Source organism: Mycteria americana, chromosome 1, assembly GCF_035582795.1.
Source record: "Mycteria americana isolate JAX WOST 10 ecotype Jacksonville Zoo and Gardens chromosome 1, USCA_MyAme_1.0, whole genome shotgun sequence".
In the NCBI taxonomy this organism is placed as follows: Eukaryota; Metazoa; Chordata; class Aves; order Ciconiiformes; family Ciconiidae; genus Mycteria; species Mycteria americana.
In genome coordinates, this window is record NC_134365.1 from 45223931 (window position 1) to 45249525 (window position 25595).

The 25595-nt window shown below is 50.6% G+C and overlaps 2 protein-coding genes across 3 annotated transcripts; both read left to right on the plus strand.

Annotated features, from left to right (window-relative positions):
* Positions 1-412: 412 nt before the first annotated feature.
* Positions 413-2557, plus strand: MYF6 (myogenic factor 6). 2 transcript variants are annotated; one of them, XR_012773924.1, is made up of 4 exons: positions 413-1024; positions 1301-1391; positions 1650-2180; positions 2310-2557. XR_012773924.1 is itself a non-coding variant. In XM_075491629.1 (3 exons), the coding sequence occupies exons 1-3, from the start codon at positions 506-508 to the stop codon at positions 1766-1768; spliced, it is 729 nt and encodes a 242-aa protein (XP_075347744.1). In that variant the 5' UTR covers positions 413-505; the 3' UTR covers positions 1769-2306. The 2 variants fall into 2 exon arrangements, 1 of the variants encoding a protein (XP_075347744.1); XM_075491629.1 differs by lacking the exon at positions 2310-2557 and having other exon boundaries at positions 1650-2306.
* Positions 2558-8381: 5824 nt separating this feature from the next.
* Positions 8382-10160, plus strand: MYF5 (myogenic factor 5). The gene is made up of 3 exons (XM_075491631.1): positions 8382-8973; positions 9466-9541; positions 9679-10160. The coding sequence occupies exons 1-3, from the start codon at positions 8467-8469 to the stop codon at positions 9870-9872; spliced, it is 777 nt and encodes a 258-aa protein (XP_075347746.1). The 5' UTR covers positions 8382-8466; the 3' UTR covers positions 9873-10160.
* The last annotated feature ends 15435 nt before the right edge of the window (positions 10161-25595 follow it).

The window sequence follows — 25595 nt, forward strand, 5'->3', positions numbered from 1 at the left end:
CGGGGTGTGCGAGGGGTGGGCTGGGGGAGGGCTCCCTCTGAAGCCCCGTGCCTTTGTCCTCCAGCCGTGCCCCCGTGGGCTCGGCAGCGGGGACAGGGCCGTCCGCCACGCCTGGACACAGCTCCCGAGCCCCCACCTTGCGTCCCTTCACTGCACCCTGAGCTTGTAGGATTTTGGGGGGGGAGAGGGGAAGTTGGGTTGTAATTTTATTTTTTGTTTGTTCCCCCCCCCCTTTTTTTTTTTTAATTTGCCTCCCTCCCCTCGTGCCCCCCCTCCCCCTTCTAAATAGGAGATGTTCTCAGGACAGCGCCCAGGAGACTGGCTGGAATCAGTTTTGGAGGGTGATGCACCGCGACAGCTAAAAGTTGGATAGGGTTTCAGCAGCTCCTATATAAAGCAGGGGGGGACTTATGTCACTGCACTAATTAAATTCCATCTGGGTTGTTCCTCGGGGTGTTTTCGAGCCTGCCACCCAACTCAAGAGGCAGAGAGGCCGAGGGACAGCATGATGATGGACCTTTTTGAAACTGGCTCCTATTTCTTCTACTTGGACGGGGAGAATGGAGCCCTGCAGCAGCTGGAGATGGCAGAGGGATCCCCACTGTACCCAGGCAGCGATGGCACCTTGTCCCCCTGTCAGGACCAAATGCCGCCAGAGGCCGGCAGTGACAGCAGCGGAGAGGAGCATGTGCTGGCACCCCCGGGACTACAACCCCCTCACTGCCCCGGCCAGTGTTTGATCTGGGCTTGTAAAACTTGCAAGAGAAAGTCGGCCCCCACGGACAGACGGAAAGCAGCCACCCTGCGGGAGAGGAGGAGACTGAAGAAGATCAACGAAGCCTTCGAGGCTCTGAAAAGGCGGACTGTGGCGAACCCCAACCAGAGGCTGCCCAAGGTGGAGATCCTGAGGAGCGCCATCAGCTACATCGAGAGGCTGCAGGACCTCTTGCACAGGCTGGATCAGCAGGAGAAAATGCAGGAGATCGGGGGGGACGCCTTCAGCTTCAGCCCCAAGCAAGGAAACGTAAGCACTGCCGCTCGATCCCTCCCGCCGCCCTGGCATCCAGCTGCGACACCGCCGCGCCCGTCCCCTCCCCTCCTCCTCGGCACGGCCTCTGCGGCGGCCCGGGCGGCCGGGCAGGCTGGCGGGCGCGGAGGGGGCCCCCCGAGGAACGTGCGAGCTCCCCGGGCCTCCAGCGGCCGGCCGGCCGGCCGGCCCGCCCCGGGGACCCGCGGTCCACCTTACTAATGCCCGTCCTCCCCCGTGTGTTCCCCTCCCGCCCCCGTCTGTGTGCCGCAGATCCCCAGTTCAGACTTCCTGAGCACCTGCAGCTCCGACTGGCAAAGCGTTTCTGACCATTCCCGAGCCCTAGGAGTCAGCCCCAAGGAAGGTAACTCGCACCGCGGCCGCCGTCCCCCCTGTGCGCGGCGGAGCGACCCCCGCCGCGGGGCCGTGCTCACCCGCCGCCCCCGCTGCCGCGCGCCCCTCCCTTGCCCCAACGGTCGCAGTCCCTAACGGTCGCGAACCCAACGGTGGCGGCCCACGCGGTCTCTCGGCCCCCGGGCTCTCCGCCTGCTTCGAGCCCTGCGCCGCAGGCCCGGCCAGGAGGAACGGTTTGCTCTTTAATCCCTTCTCTCTCGTTGAGCAGGAGGCTCCATCGTCGAGTCGTCGGCCTCCAGCAGCCTTCGCTGTCTCTCTTCCATAGTGGACAGTATTTCTTCCGACGAGCCCAAACTGCCCAGCGTGGAGGAAGTAGTGGAGAAATAAATGCGGTTGCTCTGTTGGTATATGTAACGGAGATGGAGCCCCCACCCCCCTCCCTCTAAACTAAGTAACGAAGCAAATTAACACAGTGGAAAGCCCAGGCAGGGGCCTTGTTAAGGTCGAGTCAAGGTACACCTACCCCAGAGAAAATGGCTCTCACTGACTCGAGCCAAACAGACTTTCCCCCTTTTTCTTTCCTCCTTTTTTTCCCCTGAGTTTTGTTTTCTTTCAATTGTGTTGCATAGACCACCTCCTCCTCTTTTTTTTTTTTTTTTTTTAATTTAAGATACTTACCTGTGTACCGGTGATCCGCTTTGTCCGAGACTCGCCGGAAAGTTCATTCCTGTCCGAGTGAAGCTGTTGGTTGCATTTCGTGTTAGTCGTATTTAAAGAGTTCCCGCCTCGTTTCGTTCTTGTAAATAATTTTAGTACTGTCTTTTCTTTTGTAAACATAACAAATATCTATTTAAATGATGGAATGTGATATTGTATATAAGAACAGACGGATTTCTTGGATTGTAAAATAAAGCTCTTTGTGTTACAGTGTTCCCCCCCCCGTAATTAAATAATAACCCGATCCCGGCGTTAAAACCCACCACTGCCTTCACCGAGATCAAGCCCTGAGGAGTCAGACATATGTAGCCGAGACACGACCCGTGTGACCGGAGGCAGCACTCAGGACGGACTCTTCCTTCGTTTTCTCCTCTAAGGAGCGTCTCTCCTTGTCTGGGACCGCAGCCGCGGTGTGAATTACCCGCCTCCCCCGTTCGCTCCCAGGGGACGCCGGGCAGGCAGGGGTGGGTGCCCGGGCAGGGCCCCGCAGCCCGCCCGGCCGCCCGCCGCGCTCCGCGGCCCCTTTCCTCGCTGTGCTGGCGGAACGCGCGGCCGCCCCGGGACAGCGGTGCTGCTCCCCTAAAATGTCCGGCAGTGCCGCTCGCGAAGCTCGCCAGGCAGGGACGCGTCTTCGGCCATGTCCTGCACATGGTGGGTGAGCTCAGAAAGGGGAAGCGCAAAGAACCACCCCGGTCCTTGAGAAGAGAGAGGCTCAGCGCCTCTCGCCTTTCCCTCTCGGCACCGGGGGATTTGAACCTCCTCTGCGGCAGAATCGGTGGGCCTGCTACCCTAACGGGGCCGCAAAAGGCTGCGACAGGAGCCCGCTCCCTGGGGGCTGCGGGGCTGTGATTTCTTCCCAGGAAAGGTAACTCCCCTTGACTTCCTTGAGCCTGAGGGAGAAGAGAATGGGGTCCCTCAGGGAGGAAAGAGTTAAGCGGCCGAAAAGGGGCTGGGGGGGGGGGGGCGAGTAACAACATACGAAGCCTTTCACTCAGTGATGTAAAAAAACACAGCCTCTCTGAGGATGGTGGAGCGGGGCTGCTCCCAGTCAGAGCGTTACGGTTTGTAACAGATTGTTTATTCCCCGGGAAGGGGCGACCACCAGGAAACGGCACGCTGCCCTGCACGCACGGGGCTCGCCGGAGGGCTGGCAGCAGCAAAGGGACGCGACTTCGACTCTGCCCGCGGGCGCTCTCCTCGCCAGCTTTAACCCTTGATTTATTTTTTGTTTTTGTTTTTTGAAAGGTCACAGCCACGTTTCTGGAAGGTCTCACCCTTCTCCGGCCGGCACTGGCACGGGTACGTCCGTCTGAAGGGGAAGCTCTTGAGAGAGACTGCCCTGAGGGCCGGCTCCCATCGCGGTGCCCTCCTTTCTCCCTTCTTGTGCCGCCGTGGCCAGCCTGGTTTTTAAAACGGTTAAGTACTCGCTCTAATTGCTCTCTGTTGTAAGGAGTAATTGCGGCGGCGCAGCGTGGTGGGCACGTAGCGATGCGACAGTTTCCCCCTTTTTCTCGTTTCAAATAAACCCCTTTGCCCCCGGGAGCTGCCGGGCGCTTCAGAAAGCGGCGCTTCGGGGACCGCGGGTTCTTGCACGCCATGCCTGCGTTTTAGCGAAAGCGCGAAGATGTTGCAGTGCGCTTCTGTAGCGAAGGGACTTGATGAGCAACAGAGCGTTTCAGACGGGGTTGGCAGCTCGTCGCCTTCCTTCACAATTTGTTCCGATCCCCGCCGGGTCAGAGAGAAGGGCTACACGCAGCTCGCTACGCCTGATGCAGCACCGGCCGCACCAAGCCCCGCAGGACCCGCTTCCCGCAGCGGGGCAGGAGCGGTGCTGAAGCACCCCCAGTGTCACGCCAGCACCCCGCCAGCCTACTGTCGGGTTTGCCCGCGGCCCAGTATTAACCTCCGCGAACTGGCCCGTCCGCCCGGCAGGACCCCCACGGCAGGGTCTCCTCCAGCGGCAGGGTAACTTGAGCGATTGTTTGGAGTAAGTTGCCTAAAGGAAGGGTTTTTTCATTAAATAAAGAAAATACCTCCCGAAGAGACTCTCCGTGACCCCCGCGGCTGCGGCTGACATGCCGGGCTTCCCAGTGAAGGTCCTCAGTGTGTTTGCAATTAAAATGTTTGCGTTTGATATTAATAACGATAATCTTTACCTAAGTCCCCAGCCAAAGCAAACAGGGCCCTGGAATCACAAAATCAAAGGGTAATAACGGGGTAAGGACAAAAGGTTTGTGATTTAATCAAGTCTTTTTCCGGAGGGGCCACGCACAAAGTCATCGCAGGTTTTACCCGAACGCAAGTGCCCCTCCCGCTCCCCCCGCTCCCTCCTTCCCGCTGCGGTTTATTTCACCCGAGAGAGGCGGGCTGGGGCGCTGCTCCAGGAAAGCCCACGCTGGGCACCGGCCTCCCTCGCCTCTACCTGCCCCGCTCCGCCAGGACCCACCTGCTCGCTCCCCGAGGAGAGCAGGGGTGCGGCAGCACCGGCGGCCCGCCGTGAGGGGCGGCCGCCGCAGCCGTGCGGGGGTGCCCGGCCCGGCCCGGCCCGGCGGCCTGCGGGGCCGGGAGCGCCCCGCTCTGCCGGCTGCAGAGGGGCAGCGATGGCTGAGGGGAGACGGGGCGTCTGCAGTGCCGCTGCCTCGTCACCGCTCTCCTCCGGAGTGCTTAAAGCCTATATTTTTATTGTGCGTCTGCATCTTCCTCCGTAAAACCGCCCGCAACCCGGAGAGGGAGGCGGGCAGCCGGCAGCGGGCTTTATTTTCTGAGGTGGAAGGCGAGGCGGGCAGGCGTCGACCCAGCAGCTATTTCCACGGGGAAAACGCCTGCTTGGATCGCCGCTGCCTTGGGACCCCGTACGATTTTTCCAGAGTTTCCACCTTTCTGTGGAGAATGAGCTGGGGAATGGGAGCGGGGGGCAGGGGAGGGAGGAGGTTGAATAACTGAACCATGTGCTCGCTGGGACGTCCCTCCGATAGCAGGAACTAGCAACTTTTCCCAGTCTCAAGGCTGCTAAAAACCCCCTCGTGTCCCTTTGATCTCTCTTGGGAGTCCCAGAGTGCCAGCAGAGGCCAATGCCTTCTTCAGCTGTCTTCTATACAAATCCCTCTGGCAGGTACTAATGTGTTTACTTAGGTGCGCACGGTTCCCAGCGCTGGGGGGAACCAAACGTTTCTCACACGGCTGGAAGCGCCCGGCCACAACAGCCCAACTGGGAAACAGTTTTGCTGGCAGGGCGGCGCGGAGGAGCCCTCTCCGCCGGCACCGGCACCGGCACCCACCGGCCGCGGGAGGGGAGAGGCGGGGGGCGAAGGCGGCACGGAGGGACGCGCCTGCGGCTTCCCTCGCGTCGGCCGTCGCCGTCCCCGCACGCACCATTAAGTAACACACACCCCTAAATAACGCTCTGGCTGCCGGTTGCTGTCCTGCACCGGGGCCCGGGCGTTCCCCCCGGCGAGGCCGGCGGTCTGCGGGGGAGCCGCGCAGTGCTTCGCGGAGGTGCGGGCGCTGGCTGCGGGCGTCCCGCAGGGCCGGGGGCGGGCACGACGGGGCGCGCTCGGGTGGGTCCCAAACGCCTCTGACCCCCCGGGCCGGTGACTTACGGTTTCGGTCGGGTTTTCTTTGCTTAAATAGAAAGGCGTGGGGCTTGGGAAAGGATTGCACGCTCTGCAAATGGTCCCCGCGTGGGATTGAATCCCTCCAGAAATAGGCGCGGCACGGCAATTGCTGCGGAGCGGGCAGGGTTGGGGTGAGGAAACACCATTTAAAGACGTCCCGACACGTTCACCATTTTGTCCCTGCCCGTCCACGGGAGCAGGCAGCGGCGCTCAGGCTGTTCCCCCTTTCCCGACTTGAGCCTCCCGTCTCCTGAAATGCAGCACTCTTCCCCCCCCCCCGCCCGCCCCAGCAGCCTCATTAGCCAGCCTTGTAGTTTGTGTTTTCTCTCCCCTTTCTTCAGTTCCACTCGCCTACTGCACTTTTGCAAATTTGTTTTGAGATCACTTTACCAGAGGAGCCGGGGGCTCTTGAGGGATACTAATTACAGATTTTTTTCTTCCTGAGTGACAGGGTCTTCCATCCTTTCTTCCCCTTCCCCCAAAATGTTCAAGGAAAAAGGAAACAAATTTTCCTAGCTCCTCAAAGACTTTGGGGAAAAGGCACGTTTCCTAACAACCCCAGCCCCGCTGGATTAGGAGTTAAACCTGGGAGCTACAGCTCTGCACGCCGGGAGAGCGGGACCCAGGGGGTTGGCATTGTGCACCGGGAGATCCACGGTGCGTGCTTGGAGATAAACCCCTGAAAGGTGATCAGAACTGCAACCGGCACTTTAAAGATCAAGTTTATTTGTGCACAAAGCATAGATCTGTAAACAGGTCTATTTTAGCCAGCGCAAACGTGGTAAATCAAAGTGTGTGTGTGTGTGAGTGTGCACGCCACAGCCCAGTGAGGAGTTCAAGTTACTGCCGAGCAGAACCCCTCCCGACGGACGGATTCTTAGGAAAACAATAGGGAACTGCCGTGTTTCGGCTGTGGCCCAACTAAACAGCAACCTGCACCTCGGAGCGGCAGAAGCCTGAAATTCGGAGCTTTCCCCTTTCTGTAACTTTACTCCTTTATCAACTCTCTGCTTTTCCTACAGTATTCATTTCAAAGGGGGCTCCCCCCGTTTATGGCCCCAAATAAACCGAAGCAGTGCAGATGTAGCCTGCCCCAACCTTTAGATAATTATGCGTCTGCTCGTAGGAAGAAGGGTGTGTACGTGTCAGGGTTTGTTTTTTTTTTTTAGGAAAAGTTTTCGCCTAAGAGTAGAAATCCACCTTTTGGGGGTTTGGGGTGGGGGCAAGCAGCAGAGGGGTCTCTCTCGCCCCAGCCGCGGCTCCGGGCCGCTGCCCGCCTGGCCCGGGCGGACGGGAAGGCTTTCCAGCGGTGTGCCTACGGTGTGCCTACGGTTTCTCTACGGAGGTGTTCCCGCCCGCCTTGCCCACTTGAAGAGCGGCTCCTTGAGACAACCGGATCGCCATGCCCTCCGCATTACCTCTTCCTGAAGAGGGGCTACCTGGAGACGCCTTTTCCCTGGGCACACAGAGCGGCTCCGTAGCGCTGGAACCGCTGCTGGGTCACTCGCTCTCCGTTTGAGTTAGCCTGGGTCACGTCATTTTATGCCCAGGTAGGGAAGGTTTCCTTTGCCTTCTCATAATAGTTTCCTCAACTACAAAAGCCACCTGGATGAAACCAAAGGATTCCTGCGCGTTAGCGAACGCCTGTTAAATGGCTTCATTACCACTCTAATGACCCTTGCACCGCTCCGCTCAGCTACTGCTGCGGCCGGAGCTCTGCAAAGCTTTTGTCCCCGGCTTGTGTAAAGTTACTTAGGGATTGCGGGGTTAGAAATTTTACACTTCCAGGAGGGGTTTGTTGCACTGGCAGCTGGGACGCATCTGTAACGGTACAAGTTTGCCTGAAAGCAGAAAATTAGCAAGCCCAAGGACTGTTGTGTCTCTAGCAGCGCCGGGTCACACGAGTAGGAGAAAGAATGGGAAGGGGATTTGTCTCGGAGCAAACACGTACACTTTTCTTTTGTGAGTACCTTTCCCTGTGACCCGATCCGACAGCACTAACATATGGGTTTTCCCGCTCCTCGTCTCTCCTGGCCACACGTGCATTTTTGTCCCCCGATTGGTAAATTTAAAAGGTTGGTGATGCAGCTTTAATTGCAGGACAAAGCCCTCCTCGGGATAAATGAACAAATCTTAGGTCTGAAAAGAGGGGTAAATTGTTTCAGGTTAGACCTAGACCACGGGCTGTGGGGAATAAAGATACGCAAGTAGACGCTGTAGGTGCTGGGGCAAGGGGGGAGCTCTACGTTAATTCCCCCGTGGGGAGAGCCGGTGTCCCTCCCGCTGCAGCGTGCGATGGGAGATGGGAACACAGGGACGAGGAACGGCTCTGTAGGAAATGTCAGCGGTTCGTGCACGTCCGCTGCCCCTCTTTCTCTTTCCATACCCAAACTGCAAATTCCCGGGCTCGGTTTAAACTTCGCAGAGGTCGCAACCAGTTCTGGGGAGGTCGTTGATTAGAGAAGCGCCCAGCTCACCGCTCTCCAAAGGAGCGGTGCGGAGCAAATTGTCTCCTGGGGACTGGAGGGGGCTTGCCCAGACAGCCCCCGGCAGGGGATGTGGTGGGATATGCTAATAAAGCCTGGCCGCCGCGGACCAGCCTCCCTTTACATGTATATATAAGGGCCCCCCGCATCAGCCACAGGACACTTCGTCTCAGGTCGCTAATTACTGAGGGAATTGCCCCAGCGCGCTGCAGAGCCCCTCGCCGAGAGCCGCTGGCTGCCGCCCCACACAGACGCCTCCGCTGCAGGGATGGAGGTGATGGACAGCTGCCAGTTCTCCCCGTCCGAGCTCTTCTATGACAGCTCCTGCCTCTCCTCCCCGGAGGGCGAGTTCCCCGAGGATTTCGAGCCCAGGGACCTGCCTCCCTTCGGCGCCCACGAGCCCCCCGAGCCCGCCTGCTCCGAGGAAGAGGAGCATGTCCGAGCTCCCACCGGCCACCACCAGGCCGGCCACTGCCTCATGTGGGCTTGCAAAGCCTGCAAGAGAAAATCCACCACAATGGACCGGCGGAAGGCGGCCACCATGAGGGAGAGGAGGAGGCTGAAGAAAGTGAACCAGGCTTTTGAGACCCTGAAGAGGTGCACCACTACCAACCCCAACCAAAGACTCCCCAAAGTAGAGATCCTGAGAAACGCCATCAGGTACATCGAGAGCCTCCAGGAGCTCTTGAGGGAACAGGTAGAAAACTACTATCACCTGCCGGGACAGAGCTGCTCCGAACCGACCAGCCCCACTTCCAGCTGCTCTGATGGCATGGTAAGAGAGGGGCAGGAGCCACGGGGCTGTGGGGACCCCAGGAAGGCCCGCGGGCAGGTCCCCCTCGGCCCAGCGGCGTGGGCCCGGTCCCAGAGGTCTGGGACGGGCCGAGCGCAGCCGGACGTCAGGAAAAGGCGGACGGTTTGGGTTAAAACAGGCCGCTTCCCAGATTTAACGCTGAGCATGCACACGGGCTTTCCGGGAATGCACGGGGGGACGGTAACGCTGCCAGAGGGCACCCAGCAAGCGCCCCGGCCCCGGGGGCTCGTCTTTGTGTCCCGCCCCCCCCAGCTTAGCGCGGCGCAGCAGAGGGGTAAGGCGCGGGGCGGGGGGGGACGGGGAAAGCGCTGCCCGGGGAGCTGCTGCCCGCTCCCCCGCGGGCGCCGGGGCTCCCTCCCCGCCGGCCTTGAAGGCGCTTTCCCCCGGGGGAGCTCCCCGCCGGGCCCGGGGTGGGGGCGGCCGGGCCGGCACTCGCCCCTCGCTGTCTTGCAGGCCGACTGCGGCAGCCCCGTCTGGTCGGCGAGAGGCAGCAGCTTCGACGCCGTCTACTGCTCCGAGATGGCCCAGGGTAAGCCCGACCCGCCGGCAGCCGCGGACGCGGGGGGTGGAGGCGGGGGCCGGGGGGCCGCCCCGCTCCCCGCGGCACTGGGGGAGGGCAGCGCGGGACCCCGCTGTAACGCGCTGCCCTTCGCCCCCCGGCTGCAGGGTACGCCGCCGAGCAGAGCAGCGCCCTGTCCAGCCTGGACTGCCTCTCCAGCATCGTGGACCGCCTCTCCCCGGCGGAGGAGCCGGGGCTGCCCCTCCGCGACGCCGACTCCCTCTCGCCCAGCGCCAGCATCGACTCGGGGCCGGGGACGCCCGGGACGCCGCCGCCCCGACGGACCTACCAGGCGCTATGAGGGGCCCGGGGGGGCCGGCACCCCGCGCCTGCCGCCGCCGCCGCCTCCGGGGCCGCTGCCCTCCCCCCGGGACCGCTGCCCTCCCCCCGGGGCCGCCCCCCTCGCCCAGCCACGTCCCGCAAACGCTTCTGGGGCGAGAGGGGCAGCCCCAGCGCCGCTTGGCCCGCCGCCTCCCTCCGGGATGGGGCCAAAGCGCCCCGCCGGGCCCCGGCCCGGGGTCCCCCCGGGGCAGACAGACCCCGGGGCTCGGGACACACGCGCTACCCTGGAAACCCCGCTGCAAATAAAACGTGCTGTAAGAGAGCTGTCTGGCCTGCTGGTTCTTTCAGTGCATTCCCTGGTACCGGGGAGGGCAGCGAGACCCGGCCGCGGGGTGCCCGCCAGCATCCGTGTTCGGCCCCAGCCCAGACTCCGTCACCCCCGGCTCCTGCCTGCATGGAGACCTGCCCCGTCACGGCGGTCCTGGGCCGGGAGGTGTAGCGTCTTGTCGGGCTGGGGCCTGGGAGCTTGCTTCTCCCATCACCAGTGGGTATTATTCTGAGATGGCTCGTGGAGGAACAAGAATGTGGAGGGTCAAATTCTCCCTCCGTTCCTGTCCTCCTATGGGCAGAGTTTCCTTTATTTTCTGCAAGAGTAAAAGTAATATTTCATAGTCGTCTTCCTTTTTTTCTTTCTTTCCTTTTCCCCCGCCTGACAAGCCCTTGTTTCTTTCCCTGGGTATGAAGACTGAAGACGTATTCCAGGATTTGGCCCTAAAATTGCATGGTGACTCTCCTCTGTAAAACAACTGTATGATCCAGCTCTGATACCCTGTCGGGAAATTTTACTCTCAGCCACTCTCAGTGCTCTTGCAGAGACAAATTTAGTAGAGTTAGTAAGAACAAACCACAAGTATCTCTTTCACAATCCACAAGGTACATTTCACAATATTCAGAAAGCAATATAGATCTATTTGCTCCTAGCGCCTTTGGTCCCACCAGCCAGGATGAAAACTCATGACTCTATTTGCATGGGTCTAGAAATAGCCAGGTCAAGTCCTAATGAGTTTCCGAGTTAACAATTATTTCCTTCCAGGCACTAAATCTAACTCTTCCTACCATGAAAAATTTTCAGCCCTTTGCACTTCTCTAGTTGTAATCCTAAACTTTTCTAGCCCCCCCCAAAAAGGCAGAGATGAGATGGAGAAAGGGACTCCTTCAGTGCATCCAGAAATGTCTCCTCTGATAAACACTCTGAGTGGGAAGGGATATACAACTCACTAGCGTGGGATAAGGATGTATTTGCCATTTGTGTTTATGTTGTTAGCACTGGGTGGCCAAGGGGCCTGGAAGTGGTATTTCACCTCTGATAAATCTTTCACTTGAACCCAGCCCAGCTTAGTCATGTCACCAAGTTACCACCTGACTGCTCTTTGGCAGCATCTCTGAACGGAGGATGAAGGAAGCCTAGCTTAGGGATGGCCCTCTCCTTGCTGCACACCGAGGGGCCGTGTCCCCCCCAAAGGGCTACAGAGAAAGTGAGGTGGCACCTACCTGCCTGAGCCGCTCGGCTGGGCAGCAGGCAGCTGTGCTTCTGACACAGGGCAAGGCCAGCCTGCCCCCTCCTGCGCGGCTTCCCTCAAAATCACTTTCTGCGCTCGCTGTGTAACCTTGAGGTAAGTGTTTTTTTTCCCGCAGAGTAATTCAGGAGGAGCCTTTTCCAGAACGGGCTTTCTGTGTATATAGATAGGTCCCAAGTAATCATCGAGTAGAAAAAGTGGTTTGAAAACCCTGGATTGAGGTCGTGCAGAGGTACAAACAAGGTATTTGTGCACTCTTGTCGTTACAGATGCTTCAGGAGTATGCAAGTGCCTTAACTCAAACACAATCTTTCTTGGTTACGGGCGATCACTTCCTGAGCCTTCTGTTCATAGAAATCCTTGTGCAAGACTGTGAACGTCACTGGTTTTATTCACGATTTCTCACACCTTGCTGCAGTGCTGCAGTGCTCGCGCCTCTCAACCAAAATACCGTCCCAAGGATACTGCTTATGGCCACGATTTAATACAGTGCAGATCATTTTAAATGATGGTTTAAAATGAGCTAAGCTGGAGAACTTTCAGCATTTCATTCTGCACTGTGCTGACCTTGGCAAGCGATCGCCTGTGAAGTATGCAGAGTAACACTAGCAAATCACATGTTGGTAATGTACACCTCTCTTTGGCTGGCAGACATTTTAAGAGTTGCAAAAAGGTCAATACTTCTGAGAAGCAGCTTTTCAGAGAGTGAGAAGTATCCCGTCTGTGGGATGTTTGTCCACAGCCTCCTCAGTTCTGCTAGACTAGATTACAATCTGAGGGTTTTGTTATACACATCAAGAAAACAAACTCTGAATTACCGGACATCTATAAGCAAAGCTCCTATGAGCCGAAATGTGCTGTAATCCTCGGAAGGAGTGGAAGCCACTGTGAAACCACCTTTAGCCTGTGGATTGGGAAGAACAAGGTGTAAAAGGCCGCTGTCTTGGGAGATACGCTGTTCTGGTCAGATTTTGCATATTCAATAATAATAATAAGTGTAACTGAAAAGAAAGATTTGTATTCTGTGTGAATCACATTCATTTAAGGAAGGCTATGCCCACAAATACATTAGAAGATGATGGTCTAGAAAACCTGAGCTCCACCTCTCTCGACTCCTACTACTTGGCTGAGTGCTGCAGGCTCTGTAAGGGCATGCAGTGATCTCGCAGGCAGGCAGGCAGGCGGAGGGATGCCTCACAGTGTCAGAATAATGTAACACAGAAGCTGCAAGTTTTCTGACTATCACTCACTGCAATGAAGGGTATAATTCTGTCCAATTTTAAAAACAAAATCATGCTTTCTTGGACTATATTCTGACTGAGGGAGGCAGCTGTGCTTTTGTGTGTGTGTGTGTGAAGAGCTGCTTCTATCTTTTATCTTTTGTTAAGAAACCAAGCAGAGATCTTCAGTGAAATACATATTTTAATCTCAGATCAAAAGGCCCACGGTACATTACAAAACTAACATAGGAACCTAGCAAAGATATCTTAAATACAATATCAGGACAAAAATCCTGCTTGCTCTGTGTTTGTATTTCCGAGTTGCTTGTGTGGAAAAACACTCATTTTCTCTGTAGGAAAAGATCAGCCTCTTTCTTCTCCTGTGGTAAGGCTTGAAAGTAATAAACTTTTACTAATTAGTTCTTGGAGGATGAAGGGGTCTTAATTCACACTGTTTGTCAAAGTATGCCTAAGAACACCCCAAATTCATGGCTGCATTTCATGGGAAATTCAGCATCTTCGCCTTCCCAGCTCAGCCTGCTTGTCAGGAGCAGTCAGCTTAACCACAGCAGGCAGCTGACTTCTCCCACCCCAGACCTGCTCTCTCCCCTCCTCCTCCTCCTCTGCAGAGCCCTTGACTCGCTCATCACTTCTCCTTACTCCTCTCAGCTGGACCTTGGGGTCCCGCAGGAGGACCTGCAGCTGGCCAGCTGATGACTGCTGACCTTTGGCAGGCTCTGCACGGGGTATCAGCCTTACAGCTGGCCACAACTGCCTTCCTGGCAACTAAAGACCTAATGAGCTTGGCCAGCTGGAGGCTGGGCTGGGATCCTGCTGGCTAATTTGACCCTGTGTGAGGGATGGACGAGTTCACCCCCAAATGTGGAGGGGGCAAGCAGTGCATCTGCCTGCATGCTGCCCTGGGGCATCAGGGCCAGGCTCCTCCTGCACACAACTGGATTAGTGGAATGAGTAAAAAAGAGACTGCTGAGCTGTTTTTCTTGTGCTTTATTTGAGTTTTCTGTTGAGTATTAGCTTAGGCTTCACTAGTGGCCTTTGCCCTTACTACATCTCATGCTGTCCTCTCCATTCAGTCCAATAGAGAAACCCATCCACCAGACCAGGGCTGGACTGAGGGAGTTATTCCCCTTCCCAAACGCAGTGTGATGCATTTTCTTTTCATTCGGCAGGTGTCCCGCTTGCCTTCCTGCAGGAGGTTATGCATCCTGCATGCTCACGGACCTCATGCCAAACCCACTGTACTGCAGAGTCCAGCTACTTTCTCAAAGGTCTTCTGCTTTCTGCTCCCCAGCCCAGCTGATAGGCACCATCCAGTCCTGGAGTCTGGTTTCATTTTGAGCATTAGTAACAGTTATGGACTGCCTGGCAATCTGCTGGAAGATGTTGGTGGCTATGATGCCAAAGGCATTGCTCAGCAGTGCTTGAAGAAGGTGATAGTGGGCATGATATATGAGGGTCAGCAAGCCCAGTGAGAGATCAGAAAGGTAGTTCAGTGCCTGCATTAAATCAACTGCATTTGAACCTGATACTCTCTGAGAGGCCTTCAAAGCTGGAGTAGCAGCAGAGGAATAAATGTCTGGGCTTTCTCTTTATTTCTCTGATCTTCTATGAATATATGCTTTTGAACTGATAGTATTTTCTGGTTTAAAAATCCGTATTACATGTGTGCTAAGCAAAAATTAAATCCTATAAAGAAGCCCTAAAAGCTTTAGTTCTGTTTTTTTTTTAAAGTGCCAAATTCTACTGCTTGCAGTGGGACTCAGCTACCTAGCAGGGACTCAGGAACCCAGCAAAGGTCTGGCTGGAATATAAAACTCAAGCTGGTGTGCCTCTTATATGTTATAGAGAGCCAAAATGTGGATTAAATCAAGTGTGAATTTAGCCCATTGCCTTTGATTGATTGATTCTACAGAATTTATTAAATTAATAAATCACTAACTCCTTAATTAATGGTGAGCAAACAATGACTATAATTTCAATTACACCTGTGTATAGCTCAGTGCAAAGACCTCATTAGCAAATGTACCACTGCTCCAGTAAGAGGTTCATCTTTTTGTAAATGGAAGTATTTGAATCTGCTGAAAAACAGTTCTGTTCCCCTCATTTCCATGTTTTAAGCAACCATAGACACAAAATGTTGTGGGCTTCTTTTTTTTTTTTTTTTAACTAGCATGAGAAAATACAAGGTTTGGTTTTTTTCCTGTCCACTTTGTAATGCTTTGAAGAAGCAGAAAGACAAACAGTATTTCCATTTTGAAAAGTATTTATTTCTACAATTGCTGTTTTGGAGCATCTTCAAATTGAGCTAATAGTGCAATTGTGAAACTTGCTGCCTGAGTGCTTTGAAAAGCAGAGGAGGAAATGTCTCTGCTGGCCATGATGAAGATGTATCCGAAATATGTACCTGGAATCCTTTCCCCAAAGTTAAGGCTTACGTGTAGACTTGTGGTAAATGCCTTTTTAGACAACAGATAGCACAGCAAAAATTCTTTCTTAGATTTAACTGAGTTATCTCAGTGACTTGAAAAAGTAGCTTTAAAAACATTAAAACCCCTCAGAGGTGGCTGGAGTAGAGTCAGTCGGGCACCTGGGAGGTGGGTGCCTTTGCTCTGGTCCTCGCTGTTGTTATTCTCTCTTCGTTGGATAGTGTCAACTTGTTATTAGGAGCGGACCATCAAACTCCCTTCTCACCTGTGTGTATGCCCATCGGAGGCTGTCATTCTGGCCCTATGACTCCTATGTTTCATTAAAGTTGTGTCCAAAACAAGCAGCTGGGAGTCCTTCGGGCCTCTTCTTCTCAGGTATATGTAATGCTGCGAGCTCCCAAATGTGTAGGTGAATTGCTTAAAAGAGCTGCAAAGCTTCTGCAAGTGGATGAGCACCCTCCTCCTGGGCACCTGCGGGACCTCAGTAGTGAAGACTTGAGAGCACCTAAAATAGTAAGATTTGAGCTCATAATCCCTGCATGATTAAATGGGGATTTTTTGGGCTCTCATCCTGAGTTTAAGCATCCACTCTCATCTTCCTTGCAAACTCTATGAGACTGTCTGCCTGGTCACAGGGTACTGTAGGAGTTCGTTCCTGTCATGCGACCGGCCAAGGAAGACACGTGCCATGCAGGTGTCTCATGCGGTGGGAAAGGGGACACCTTGGTAGTCTGAAGCTGCTTGATTGCTGGAAATGTGGGTGGCTTAACACCCAGTCCTGGGAAAAGTGACTGTCTCATAAATTGAGAATTCCCTTTGGAAGATGCCCCTGGTGACAGGAAAAAGGGCTCCTGCTGAAGCTGGAAAGGTAAGCACTGAAAGCTAGGAGGGCAGTTGCTGTCACACGGTTGTATACGTGGACACTCGGTATGGAGTAAAAGGATGGTGACTCTGGGCAACTGTGAAAAAGTTTAATAACTCTAAAATCCCCCATGCCGAGCATGAAGTAGAGGAGAAACCAAGTAAACAAGGGCCGAGACAGCTGTATCCTACCAGTGCACATTTTTCACAGGGTACAAATTTCTCACATGTTTATCGCCTGGGTGAAATACAAAAATGACTGAACTTTGAAATGTGAAACTTGTTATTTCTAAACTTCCTAATAAGCAGGACAGTGAAAGCTCCTTTTAGAAAAGTGCTTGTGAAACTAGTCTTCTCAAGCAGAAGTGGTCTACTCTGAGGGGTCTCCTGACCATGTCTGCCTCCCACAACCCATGTCCCCACCTCTCTCTTTTCTGTGGAAGATAAGGACTATAGAAAAAGATGTATGTATTTTGGTGTATAGTCTTGCGTTAATACATCATTTCAGCAATACCATACTTCCTTACATTCTTATTTATAAAACGAATAGTCCTATTTTTATTACTGCTTTTTATTCTCCATTTTTTCCATCTATAAAAAGTTTTATTGTTTACAAACAATGCACTTGGTTACATTAATAAGTTTGAATGCCATCTTGGTTTAGTATGTATGGAAACAAATCTTCATCTTCATGTAAACTCTCTTTTAATCAGAAATAGTGTATTATAAAGTACAGCTAGACAGCTAAGTTTATTCTTGCCGCGACTCCACTGAAACCCCTGGAGTTTCACCAGGAACAGATTTGGGCCAGAAGGCCTAGAATATAGTTACAATATATTCATTTTCTCATGCCTCAGAAATGGACTGTTTATGCGCCAAGCTGTAAAGTGATATTCATGATGACTGAAGCCTGAACAACATTAAAATATCCAGATCCTCTCCTCCAAATCCTCTGGTATCCGAAACTGTTCCTTTCCTTTCAAAAGGAGGGGGCTACTGCTGCTGAGGGTAAACAAGGGCAGGGGCACGGCTTTAGTACTCAAGCTTAAATAAGGACTAGCCTAGCTAATACTGAGGCTTAACTGCAGGGAGCCTGGGTCTAAGGTGCTGCCCCAGCCCTGAAGGCTGCCCAGCATCCTCCCCACCAGCTCTGCCTTCCTGCTCCTGCGGCAGCAGCTTCGTGGGTTGACCCTTTCAGCTCAGCAATCCTTGGGAGATTTGCTGCGCCGCCCCCCAAAAAACCCTTTTCAGAGGAATTTGTCTTTAAATGAAAAGTGCTGTGGAAAATTGCTTTTTATTGCAATTATAATGGATATAGCGGTTCACACAGCTTGCAGCATGCTTCAGCGCCAGGGCCCACACTCTGTTCACACACTATGGAATATCAAGTACAATCATGTTTTCTGTTTTGTTTGGCCGTGATTTCCACAACTAGGAGCTTGAAATTACACTCACAATAACTGCAGTGATTTTTCAACGGTCTTGAATGCCAACCAGCTCTTACTGAACACCAGGGTAGGTAGTTAAGTGCACGGAATTCTTGAAGATCTCTTGCTCTGGAGCCTAGTGGTTTTTTTTTTTAAACTTTGCCCATCTGTATATTTAAAAATAGAGTATAGTCAGAGAGAAAGTTTTGCTGAACATATGATAAAACCATTCACTTTTTAAAAACAAATTTTAGAATCATTAAAAAGAAATCACTGTGTATAAGATCTTAGAGTAAGATGCAACTAAGTTTTTTTTATATCTTTTTGAACCAGTGGAAATACCTATGCACAGGCATACTTACATATGCAAGTTTTAGCATGTTCAAGGCTTAAAAATAGAGGCAAGGAGTTCCTTCTTTATGATTATAGTGATTTGGGGGAAGGAAGAGAAACAGTATATAAGTATTACTAGATTATTTATGTAAGCTGCATAGGACAACTTTGTCTGGAGATTGGTCATCCTATGCTTGACTAACTCTTCAACCCCCAATTAATTTTTATTATAAATAATCCTGGCATGTTGGGTGTGAATGTCCATAGTGCCTCTGGCAAAGCCTTCCCACAGTAACTTTATTATCATAAAACAGTTGCAGGCAACTGTTTTGGAAAGCTCAGGAGCTTCACTAGAGAACGTAGAGGCTCGTGGCAGACAGTAGCTCTGCAAGGGTGAGGTTCTGCATGTTTTATGGCTGTGAAGAGCTCTGCTCGATTCTGATCTTGAAGGTCGCTTGGTCAAAGGTTGTGAGCAACACCTACAACTCTTCTTCCTCTAATTCCAGAAAGAAATGTGCCTGGAAAATATTTTGTCTTTTATGAATGTTTTAAGGTTCCTGTTTCTTGTTTCCTTTAGAGAAGGAGAAAAGCAGTGTATAACCTGGTTGAAAATATGGGTTATCTGAGAGCTGCCTGCATTGTAAAAATTAGAGCAGCAAACAAGCATTGCTCCAACATTGAACAGTTGGCTGAGCCTTCCATCACCTTTAGTCCACCATCTAGTCCAATTCCCCTGCAATGAGCTGGGACATCTTCAACCAGATCAGGTTGCTCAGAGCCCCGTCCAACCTGACCTTGAATATTTCCAGGGATGGGGCATCTACCACCTCTCTGGGCAACCTGTTCCAGTGCCTCACCACCCTCATTGTAAAAAATTTCTTCCTTAAATCCCATGGGTCAGTGCAGTCCCAAGCTGGTGGGCTCTGCTCCAAGGACTACACGCAGTGGGGTTTTCTGCCTGGATAATTCCAAATTTTCTGATGACATGCATGCTCAGGCAGGACTCGGCCAGGTCCTGATCTGACATCGGTGCTGTTCTGCATGGCAGACCTGGGCTCTACTTTAGAGCTGGAAGTGGGGAGAAGAGCTTCTCGGTTAATTTTGACACTTGTAGTTCTCCCACTGCAATTAAATGAAATGAAGCAATTGGTAAGAGAATGGAAAAAAAAAATCCAATCCATATTGAAAGCATATGCTGTACATCCCAGCCAAATGTGACTCAAATAGCTGTAGCTTGAAAATTGGAATTTATGAGCACAACACCAAACCAGCAGAAAGTATAACACACCAATGTTTATAAAATTAGAAATAATTCAGCAGCACTCGGACGTAAGAGTGCTATGATCTATTTCTTTCGGTCGGGATAGAAGTGCCTACCTTCAAGCGACGCCCTACACGTGTGTGAGGTTTCACTCCCTCTGGCTTCTCCAGAGGAGGCTGCTGCAGCTGAGGCCCTTTCGGGTGCAGGAATTCAAAGCTGAAGAATCCTTTTTCCAGTGGGATTATTCTTTTTATAAAGCTCTGTGTGTGTGCTGGAAAAGCAATTTATTTTGTCACTAACATGGGATAAAATATCATTATGCTACTCAGCTGTCACTGGGGAGTATTTGGAAACGGTAAATCTATTTTGGGCCCAGTAGTAGTTCTAATCATGGCAAAAATCTTTCTAGTCTGAATAAAAAAAAAGGAAGTACAGGATGAGGTCTGATCCACCCCCCCCCCCCGAAAGTTCTGAAATTTAAGGGACAGATTTTCTAAAGAATGTAGGATTAAAAAAAAAAAATCCTGTTTCTCTAAAATGTTGCAGTGCAGAATTTTAAATACACGACTTTTAAAAAAATCAACTGTACTATTTAAAGCATTGAAACCTATAGGAGTTAAGCACTTTTCAAAATCCTACGGCAGGCAAAGGCTCAAATTCTCCAGTGGGATTAGGTGTTTAAATATATTTGAGAATCAGACTCCAGAGCCACAAGGGGGGGTTAGGGATCCCCAGTCCCAAGCGCGTTGCCTAACTTTACAGAACGCTGTGAGTACAGGAGATTCACATCGTACAGAGAGGCACCTGGGTCCCAGTGTAAAGTCTGGGAATACGTTATGTGAAGCAGGGCTCTGCTTAAATAGCAAGAAGAACTTGAAGAACACGTCTTACTTAAATGTCTTAATCTGGATTGGAATATAGTGTCTTCCCCTAGTCAAGATTTTTCTTTCCTTCATGTGCCTGAGCCCTGCATTTCATGGTCTAAGCAGGAAAAACCACTTCATTTATAAAGTAGGAGGGGGGTGTGAAGTTGTTCGCTTCAATTAAATAGGTTATCACTTACAGCACTCACTGATGATGAGTGAAGACGAGTCAGTGCCCTTGTCTGCCGATATCGAAGGGAGTGCTTTGATTAGGAGAGAAGAGGGTGTTTTGGGGCATGGTGTCTTCAGCGCGTATTTGAGCCGCTCCACTGCATGGGCTAAACCAGGCTGTCCTTCCTGCAGCTCGCAGGATGACTTTGGCTTCTCAGACATTTAATTTGTCCCTAAATCAGCTTCCTACTTCCCTTTTCCCCAGGTTGTGGGGTGGATGAATTGTGTGGCATATGATCCCCTTTTTCCGAAGGGCTCTGTGGGATCTTTTTGGTCATGTGGCTGGAAGCACAGCTAGTAAATGGCTAAACTGCCGGTGTTCTCCATCCTGCAATGAGAGCACATTCAGTCCTGTGAAAAGACCACTCGCATATGCTCGGGCATGTGGTGGGAGAAATCTGCTCATCCTGACTTTCATGTGTGTCCCTTGTGTGATGAGACATGAATTTTGGTCACAAAGGAGGCATCCTTCCCATTGTGCAGAATAGGCAGGGTTAGGACTTGCAGCCCACGAAAGCCTCCTCACCAGGCTGCGTGGATATCCCGGACCAAGAGCTTTGCAACCACTGGGCTGCTGCAGGAGGGGGATCTTTGCTCGGACGCTGGGCTGCGAACTGGAGCCCCTGCGGTGGGAATGGCCATTGACTCTGCTGTGGCCTGGGAAGGAGTATGAGCAGTAGTAACAGGGAGGTCTTAATCCACCACAACTGTTTGCTGAAGTGACTCGGGTAAATATTTCTAGACCTTCTTGCTTTCTAGAGGAGGTCTTCTTGCCAAACTTGATCCTCTTCGGGCAAGCTGGAGCTGTAGGATGATTGCAGCAAGGCTTCTGATAAATATCAGGTGTACATACTGGAATGGCAATGTATAATAACTTATTCTCTGCCTTTGTCAAGTATTGGAGGAGGTCTCTTTCCAATGGTGACCATGTACTTTGAATAGTCATGTCCAAGAAAGATGAACGGGTTTGCTTATTACACATAGTAGCTGCTGCAGCAACCCAGACCATCAAATGAGAAACGGAGAAAGAGAAATCTGTGTTACCTACAGGTAATTGGAATCTCTGTTGTTGAATTGAACGATGACTATATGGGAAGCAGGTGAATGAACTGAGGATGAAATGGCATCAGCAGTTAGCTCAGGCACCCGTGCTGGAGCATGTTGTTGTGTTATGTCTGTTATATTACTGAGAAAATTCAGCCGCAAAGCGCAGCGTTGCTGGGACACGCTGTAAGGACTGGGGAGCGCCCTGGGATCCTGCAGCAGAGCACAGCATGTCGTGGCCTTTTTTCCAATGCTCGACTAATTGCTGGCTTGAATACCCTCAGAATGAATGTGTGTGTGGGCAGCCACTCATGGGGTAATGCTGAAGGATACAGCAATGTCCAGGCAGATTTTTTTTGTCCTCTCTCTGCACCATCGTCAGTATAATTTGGCATGATTCCCTACATGCCTGTACTTTTCTGGCACCTGCATTTGTCACTTTTTTTTTTTTTTTTTTTAGCCTGTATCCTTTAAAATGCTGTGATGAAGTGACTTAAAGTGGTGGCAGTCACCCATGTCAGATTCCTGGGATTTTGCACGTTTAAGGATGCTAAAGCAGCAAGGTCCATCTTGCAATACACAGGATGCTTCTAACTGCTTATCCTGCTTGTACCTGCTTATCTCTTCCCCCAAAGGAAAAACTGTTTGAAAAGTGTACACTGCCTTAATAAATCCATCTGCTATTACTAATGCATGACAAAGAGCCAGGCTGCTGCTTATACTTTTCAGAAGTTGTTGTGATGTGGAGTGGCAGCAAAATGCACAAAACAATTTTCCATCCGAGTCACTGGGGAAATGGATTAATGAATGTGGATGCTGTCCTCGGGCGTTTAAACTGAGCCCTTTTTTCTGCTGCTTCCCAATCTTCTCAATTATAAATAATGCTAATACACCAAATGGTACCATCTCTCCAAATTATGGTTCCCTCCACAGTCCTACTTTGAAATTTTGGACTTCATCTGGTTAAACTGTCCTTTAATCTCATTCTCACATTTTCCAGAACTTTGTTCTGCAAGTATTAGGAATTACGTTGGAGTAAAGATAGGCAGAACTAAGTCTGTTACATGGCTCCACTCTAGCTAGGAAATGTCTGCATCTACAAAGAACTTACCAGTCAAAATCAACCCCACAAATTATAGGAATATGGGAAACAAAACCCCCTCAAACCTGGCTGTTTAGATTGTATTTTAAAACTGCAAACAGGAAATCAGTTAATAAGGGACATTTTTGGGGCAACTACAGAAAGGCACAGAAATCTTTTTAAAAGTGGCAAATTAAAGGGCATAGAGTGTCAAACCCCATCCATGGAGATGACTCAGACTGTCCTGACCACTTGGCTTGCTGCAGCCCGTTAAATTGTAATTTATCAATTTAAGAATTCATATTTGTAACTTGATTCATGGCATTGATAAAGCTGTGGTCAGCCCTTCTGAAATTCTCCTCCCCAACCTGACTTTGCACCCAAACTTTCATCAGCTGCCTGTTCCCATCCCCTTTGCATTTACTGATCGCACGCCAGGCTGTTAAACAAGCATCTTTGTAACATATAGAGCAGTCGTCCACAGCAGAAATGCGTAACTAGGAGGAGTTGTTTGATCCAACCATCCATTTGCTGGGCTGTGTAATAGTAGTACATGGTAAATCACGCCACACCTGCAACTCTAGTCACACAAGGGGTAAAGGGCCACACCAAGTGGGTATGAACACGGGACTGCAGTGGCCACTTGCCTCTTTCGGGGAAGTGGGTGATGTGGGAGCTTCTCTGGTTGGGATTCAGGGTCACCAGGGAGGGTGGAACAAGGTGAGATGAGAAAGGGTGCTGTCAGGAAGAGCAGGCTTCCAGAAACATCCTCGTGGAAACTGAGGTGCTGGTAAATGTTGGTACCCTCGGGGTTATCGATATCTGAGGGGTTATGCTGAAAAAATCTCATTTTTTATATTAAATGGTTAAAAGGAAGGATTCTCCTAGCTCCCCTGATGCCTTTGGGATCTAGTCCTTGGATCTTGCCTCTACTTATGGGCACCTGAATATCTTAGAAAAGCTGTCTGTAAGATCTCAATTCAATAGGCTATTTCTGTGCATGGCCAGCTTATGATGGCATGGACTCCCTGGTGAAGCCAGGGGCATGCATTATAAATCCAGGTATGTGGTTGTGTACCTTGGGCTATAGATGGCAATCATTTCTTCTGTTTTTGGGTACCATACATTGCAATGAAGTTTTGATTTGTGATTGTACCTTTAAGAGATAATCAGTACCTAATAAATAATAGCACTTTAAAAGTGCTAAGAAAGCACAGTTAGTCATATGCTGATTGCATAAGTGTAATTTTGTCACCTTTTTTTATAGTATCTTAAAATCTGTACTTGAAGAGTTTCTGTGATAATTTGCTATTGTATCCAGTTCTATACTGGTAAACTTTCTGCAGAATGATTTATGATGTTATGTGCCATCTGCTACAAATTTTGGTAAAATTAATTTATCCTGCCTAGATATGGTTAACATTTTCAGGATGAAGTTAGTTTCTGGAGTGTTTTCTTTTAGCAAGAGACAGGTGGTGCTTCAAACACTCAGGGAATGGATCTCAGAGTGAGTTTGGATTCGTCTTTTTAGAGGATTTGGGGATCTAGTTGTAAAATACAGCATTGGATTGCCGTTTCACGAGCAAATAGTTCTCCAGACACAGATCCTACTTGCTTGCTTTTAATTTTCTTTGAAGCATCACAAATTCTTTAGCTTAAAGGTATAAAATAGAGTGACTGCAGCTCTATGGGAAAACTGGCAGTGTATGGCCTCAGGGCAAGTATACGGGATAGAAGGGAGGATTAAACGCTGCACGGACATCGTAGCCATCTAGGGCAGCACATATGTACGTGCAGTAAGGACGTGTGCGTGCAGCAAGAGGAGCATCTCCAGAAGCAGGGCTGCTGCAGGGCTGAGCAGAGGCAGGAGGACAGCTCCTGGGGGAGCGTGGCATGCCCGAGGGTGGTCCCTAACCACCAGGTGACAATGGCGAACGGGAAATAATGTGCCCGCCGGGCTGAGGAGCCACCGGGCCCAGGAGCAGGTTGCTAACAGTATGTTATGGTCTTATGCGGTAAATGTGGTGGTGGTGGTTTTTTGCCATTCCTATTAGTTCTCCTCAAAGCAACTGTTAGAAGGCAGCAGGCAAGTGGTTAAAGTAAATTAAGTCTTTTTTTGGCAATATAAACATTTGTTTTGCTCCAGTTTTAATGAAATAATATCTTCGTTCTTCTGGCCATATGTCTCTCTCAGTCTGTTAGTAAGACTAAGCTCTGCTTGTTGGGGTTTTGTTGTTAGTGTTGCTTTGTAAATAAAAAAAGAGGGAAATGCCCATTACACAAAGCAAAAGGTATGTATAATACAGGGAGCTATTTTGTTTACTATATCATTTGCCTTTTTTGGTTTTTTTTAACAAATCTTCCTTTCCATATTGCTTTCTGTATATGCATGCCTAGAAGAAACTCAATCTTGAGCAGTATAAGTAGCAACAGCCTTGAGTAGACATCTGAACCCCCTCTACCAGCAGCTTGCAAATTTGAGAGGGGATGTGAAACTTCTCTGGAGGAGGGAAGAGGTAAAATAAAAAAACCCAAACAACTTCGTATATAAAACCTGAAATTCTACTACAGTTGGAAATTGCTCTTCAGCAATTTAAGATAATTCAATTTAAGGCAATTGAATAAATAGCTTAAAAAAAGAGGACACTTTTAAAGAGTAATGAAAATTGTATAGGAATCCTGTCATTCCTTTTGCTTGGATAAATAATTGGAGAAAAGTTAGAAAAGAGGAGGTTGAAGTAAAAGGTTAGTTTCCACCACGGAGTCACTAGTGAAGTCCTGCAGGGATCTGCACCGTATAATATATTTGTAAGTGACCTGGAAAAGATGTGACTGGCAAGGAGAAAAAGTTTATGGATGTTAATAAATCAGGGTAGTAAATAATAAATAATAAATCAGGACCATCTGTAAGGACTGCAGAAGGTCTTCATGGGACTCAGTGACTGGCTGTTAAAACGGCAGATGAAAGTCAGTTTTGATAAATGTAAAATGATGCACACAGGGAAAACCACTGGTAACTTCATGTATAAAATTGTGGGTTGTCTTACCAATTGCCACTCAGGAAAGAGATCTGAGAGTTATAACAAATGGTATTAGGTGTTATAGAGAAAGAGATAATGCGCAACCAGAAAATATCACTATTCTATTACACAAATCTCAGTGTGCCCTCAGACTATACAGGCTCCTCTAGTACTCCCATCTGAAGACTTATGCAGCAGAATAGGAAAAGATTTATAGTAAGGCAACAAATGTGACCAAAGATTCCCAAATGGCTTCTCTACAAGGAATGTGGGTTGCAGAGTAACCTAGGACTTCTGGTTTATTTTTAATTCTTACCATTTATCCAACATCAGAAGACTGATGACTCAAGGAAGATGCAGTTCTATATTAAAAGAGC